The 5,000-nt window shown below is 51.0% G+C and overlaps 2 protein-coding genes across 7 annotated transcripts in view; both read right to left on the bottom strand.

Annotated features, from left to right (window-relative positions):
- Positions 1–3,197, bottom strand: part of LOC126570991 (protein abnormal spindle) — a 7,530-nt gene extending 4,333 nt beyond the window's left edge. Inside the window, exons 1-4 of the mRNA XM_050229174.1 lie at positions 3,034–3,197; positions 2,771–2,947; positions 882–2,702; positions 1–804 (exon numbers count right to left, since the gene is read on the bottom strand). The exon at positions 1–804 is cut by the window's left edge and continues 3,363 nt beyond it. Coding sequence (XP_050085131.1) covers positions 1–804; positions 882–2,702; positions 2,771–2,947; positions 3,034–3,048 — 2,817 coding nt within the window. The 5' untranslated portion in view covers positions 3,049–3,197. The remainder of the gene's footprint in view (positions 805–881; positions 2,703–2,770; positions 2,948–3,033) is intronic.
- A 406-nt stretch (positions 3,198–3,603) lies between these two features.
- Positions 3,604–5,000, bottom strand: part of LOC126569041 (tolloid-like protein 2) — a 19,706-nt gene continuing 18,309 nt past the window's right edge. For all 6 annotated transcript variants that reach the window (XM_050225835.1, XM_050225833.1, XM_050225834.1 and 3 more), the window contains exon 12: positions 3,604–5,000. This exon is cut by the window's right edge and continues 193 nt beyond it. In XM_050225835.1, coding sequence (XP_050081792.1) covers positions 4,714–5,000 — 287 coding nt within the window. In that variant the 3' untranslated portion in view covers positions 3,604–4,713.

Raw genomic sequence — 5,000 nt, 5'->3', positions numbered from 1 at the left:
GTCGAGAAACAGCAGCAAATAGAGCACCGTGCGCAACGTCAGCTTTCGCATGTGCTCCGCGTACGTCGAGGACAGATTATAGGCCTTCGAGTGTTTGGTTTCCAGGTAGCGATCGCGGAACAACCGATGTATGATGAACGTACTTAGCCCCACCACGTCCCGATTCGATTGCAGCTCAATCTGCTCCCCATACACGACCTCTAATCCGAGCCGCAACCAGAGTGGATTGAAACAGAGCAGTAGCTCGAGAACCGTTCGCTGAAGTACCAGATCGAGATGTAGGCTACGATCGGTACGGATCGCTATCTGTTGCTTATCGATCTGTATGCGCAGTTTACGCAGCGGGTCCGCGACTTCCTCGCTCAAATACAGCGCAATGCCGGCACGCCGGAGTCCGTCGAGCCGGTTTTTGTAATACTTGGACGAGATCAACTCTTTCGTAGGGGCGAGGGTTAACTCTTTGCCCTTTACCTCATCGAACAGTTTGCCCACGTCGAGTGGTTTCGCCGACTCGGTGTCCAGATCGGCCGGTATGGTGACCAGTGCGTTCAACCATTTCATCACCTGTCTTTCCGTTTTCGCAAAGTCAACATCATCCTGGTACATGGTCGCTTTGAGGAACGGATCAGTTGTGGTGGTCGCCGCGAATGGATCCAAATTGACGAGTGATTTCAGGTGTCGCTCGGAGTCGTACAAAAACACGCGCTTCTTACTACTATCGGTGGCCTTAGGTGCCAATGGAGTTGGCGGATCTACCGCAGCACGCTTCAGTGTGAGACTACGCTGAACAGTCATGGAGTTATGCTGAAATGGGGAAAAGGTGCAAAAAAATATGCATTAAAATATTCGCCTGGATAAGAATAGTAAAATCGATTTCTTACCTTTAGTTTCGTAGTGCGACCCTGTTCGGCCCGAAAGCCGATCGGTTTGCAGGACGACACGCCACCGGTGCGCTCTTTCCTACGAACCACCGATGATGGTGGACTGGCCGGCATTTCGAAGCGACACTGGCGCTTCGGAGGACTAACTAATTGGCTCGCATAGTGGTCAATCGTTTCCTTACTGCGCTTGCTGCCGGGAGCACCACGATCAAGCGGCATCATTTCGTCACTGAATCGACCAACCTCATCGATATTGAAGCGGCTCGATTGAGCCCGTATCTCGTGCTCCTTGAACAACCGCTCTTCCTCCGCAGTGTCGTGCTCTACGCTCTGATTCGACTTCACACTCAGGCACGGTAGGGAAAGAAGCGAATCATTTGCATGCAGCACCATAGTTACGTTCTTCTCCGATAGCAACCGTACGTCTTCCAGGCTGTTAATTTTGAATGTCTGCTGATGCGATGGAACCAAGCCATCCGGAAGTGAACCCTGCCGCGGAAAGGTTACGCCCAGTGGGAGCACGTGCTCTTCCGTGATGACGGATAGCTGCGAACTGGAATCGTGTCCCAGTATCTGTGTCCGGTTGTTAATGGGTAGCACGGCATCATCTTCACCCAAATCGACACGCTGATCTACAACAGCAGCATCGGCCACATTCAGTGGGCTCGAATGATTAATCATTACCGACGGCGGATCAACGGAAGGTATTACTTTCTGCGCTACGTTATCGCTGGCGTCCCTTGCCTTCTTCCTCTCTGCCTCTTCTAGCTCGGTTTGGAGAGATTCGTAGGAGAAAATTAAATGTCGTTGCGGACCGTTTTCGCTGGAATCGTTTCCATCGCAACCATCATCAGGCTGCACGATTCTCTCTGCCAGCGGTTTAAGATACGTTTTATCCGTCACCGTCGGCTTGGTAACGGTTGAAAAACAGCCCGGATCAAATTTGGTTCGTCCCGCGGGCGTCACCATAGCAGCAGTAGGCTCTTGCACCACATTATCCTGCCGCACACCTAACACAGTCGGAGGCTTTTTGCTGAAACAATTGGGCCCGATCAACACTTTGGTCGTGCCCGGTACGGGCCGACGATTCTCGTAATCACACTCCGGTGACCCGTCTAGGTATTTGCGTATCATTATGGTGTGATTGGATGTTCTTTTAACGGCCGTAAAGTACACCTCCGGTGTCGCTTGGCTTGCCATATACGACAGTTCATCATGTTTGCCCGCTAACGGGGACCACGCGAGTGTGGTACCAGCCGGATCTACATTTTCCTTTGGAACGCAAAGGGACTGTGGCCCACTTCTCGATGGAGTTAGTTGATCATTCGTTTCGACACAGCCGTCGCCGCTTGCCTTGTTGTTTGATCCAAGTACGGGTTCAGCTAGTCGAGAGGCGTAGGAACCCATTCGGCTCGGCTGGCTTCGATTACGATTCGATTCGGGTAGGGAGGAGGATGAGAGTGTGGCCCAAGACGAAACTTGCCACACAGGTGATGCTTTCGTCGGTTTCTTCGGTAATACGTTACGCTTAAGGTTAACCTTCGGCGGTGAGGGTGACTTAAGCTTGAGCTTCGTCGGCACGACAAACGATTTGGCAACCGCTTTACGACAGGTCGGCTTCAGTTCGATCGATTTCAGAATCAATTGCACGTCTTTCCTGTGCCCAAGGCTATCGGTGAAGATGAGCAGTTCCTTTCCAATGAGTGCAGTCGTTGGATTCCAAACAATCTCCCAGGATTTCTGCTCTCCCACCGTTAGCTCTATCGGGTCCCACTCATACGAAATCCCACACTCGGGTGGCGGTGCCCTCGTCAGTTGTACCTGCGGAAGGAACAACCATTTCGTGTAAGGGTTTCGTGAGGATGATTCCCCGCAAAATCGATCCTTACCTCTACGGCCGATGTGTGTGCGTTGCGAAGAATCAACTGCCGCCGGGCCGTTTTTCCCACCGGAACACCCTCGAACACAACGATAGCCTTCGGCGTGAAAGGACCCAGCTGGACCAGCGTCGGTTCCCGTGCTTCGTTGTTTTTTCTCGCTGCAACACGGGGCGGAGTGCAGGATACCTATTGGCGATGGATAATTAGCCCGACAGGGCGCGTACAGCGGCGTGTTATCGTTTCGATCGCTCCGAAGATCGGCTTCATTTTACCTCGAACGCGCTCATCTTCCGCTCAGGGCCTCATAGCCCGCGTGTAGCACTCGCAGAGAAAAAAGTTTGCACCGACACGAAACACAAAAGACACAATTTACAACTGCTTTAGCTCACTCTGCGGCAACACGCGAAATGGCCCCGTTGGCTCTTTCTTGGTGCTTTTCTTCGTGAATCTTTTGCAACCGCAACTACCGCAACCCAAGCCAAAAAACTGTTGCGACAGCCGTTGACAGCCGTTGCGAAAACGGTTACGATTTGAAGGTTACGTCCACATCACCCGCAACAGCAACTGCGCCGGAGGGAGGCGAAATCAACTGTGGTAACGCGGCGGCAAACAGTGCGTTTCAAAACGAAAGATTCGTAACGAAAAATGGAAGTATTTTTAGTAGTTAGTCTTCCTTCAGGATACTCTTTTTACTGCGTATCAATTTAGAGAAAGACAATTAAACACTCGCGGTTAATGTTTTTCTTTCCATCAGCTAAATTAGTTCAGCAAATAACGCGTTAAAGTGCTGCGTTGGAATCATCCATCGGACTCATCTGAGACTCATTTTCGAGAGCAACATATCGATGACGAAAGTTGGTTGTGTTTATTGTTCGATCTTTTCAAAAAATGACACGAAATTGCATTACTATGCCGCTGCATTGAACGATGCAACCGCAACGACGATTACTACTACTAGCTACTGCGGCGAGTTCCACGCACGCACGGCTCCTATCACCCGCCTATCGCACGCACGTGCACGTGATTGCGCGCAACCCTATTATGACCACCACTTTGGTCTCCTGCCCTTTTGCGCCATTCATCCATCCTCCAACGAGGAGGAGATAGAGAAAGAGAGAGAGAGAGAGTTGAGAACTCGGGAAGTAGACAAAGAATGAGAGAGTAAAAGACATTCTAGGCTACGTATATCTAAAAACCCTTACTATAGTAACATCTGCTGATATGAGCTTTGAACGAATCTCGCTTTTCTAGTGAGCAATTGTCGGGCGCCCCTAGCTTTAACTGTGCTTAAAATGGATTGGAAGGGATGGGACATAACCTACATGGGGGGTGCGGATAAGATAAAACACACCCCACAGACCCTAAATGGCAGACAACAGTGGGTTCGTACCGTATATTACAAGGAGGAAATTCGGGTCGCATCCGCTGGTGTCCGCATCGCTGTAAATAGAACTTTTCATGCATGTATATACTTCAATATATGTATACATCTTCATTTATATATAATGTATATCTCTATATATATAAGTGTGTGTCCCGCTTACTTAATGCTTAACTGATCGCTACTCAATTTACTGGCTACGACTTGGTTTGGTACACACAGGACACATGCACACAGATTATCATCGTCCTTAGGGGGGGTGGCGGGGGTTTTCTACCTAAAACTAAATTCCAACCAAATACACTTGTTGCTCCTTGTACCCTGCTGACAAAGGTATCTGGCTCGTTCCGTCCTTTCTGGCTCCGATCGAACGGGACCATCTATTTTCCTGTGCCTAAATTTGCTCACAAGCTTGGTGATGAGCTCGTCCACAGGAAAAGTAGCCGGAACAGCCGGAACAAGGGAGTTCGTTGGTTGGAGTTATATTGTCTGCTTTGTCGCCAGAACCACGGGCGTTGGCGGCCGCTGGCTGGCTGGCTGGCTGGCAAGAAAGGGTGTTTGATTAGGAGATTCAGTCAATCGCCTGCGAGGAGCGTATCTCGTTCTGTATGGCGGCCGGCACTGGTCTCTTCGTTGGTAGCGGCTTGGGGAAGACCTCATACTCGATAGCGACGTCCGGTAGGGCCGGCGCCTCCACCGTGCCCCGTCGGCCCCCTCGAACCTCCTGCTCCTGCTCCTCCTCCTCCTCCTCCTCCTCCTCTTCCCAATCCACCTCCTCCTCCTCCTCCTCCTCCTCCTCCTCCTCCTCCACCTGCTCCACCACCTCGTCCATATCTTCGGCCTGTTTGATGAACACGG

Source organism: Anopheles aquasalis, chromosome 2 (assembly GCF_943734665.1).
Source record: "Anopheles aquasalis chromosome 2, idAnoAquaMG_Q_19, whole genome shotgun sequence".
NCBI classification, from domain to species: domain Eukaryota; kingdom Metazoa; phylum Arthropoda; class Insecta; order Diptera; family Culicidae; genus Anopheles; species Anopheles aquasalis.
This window is presented reverse-complemented; position numbering and strand designations above follow the sequence as displayed.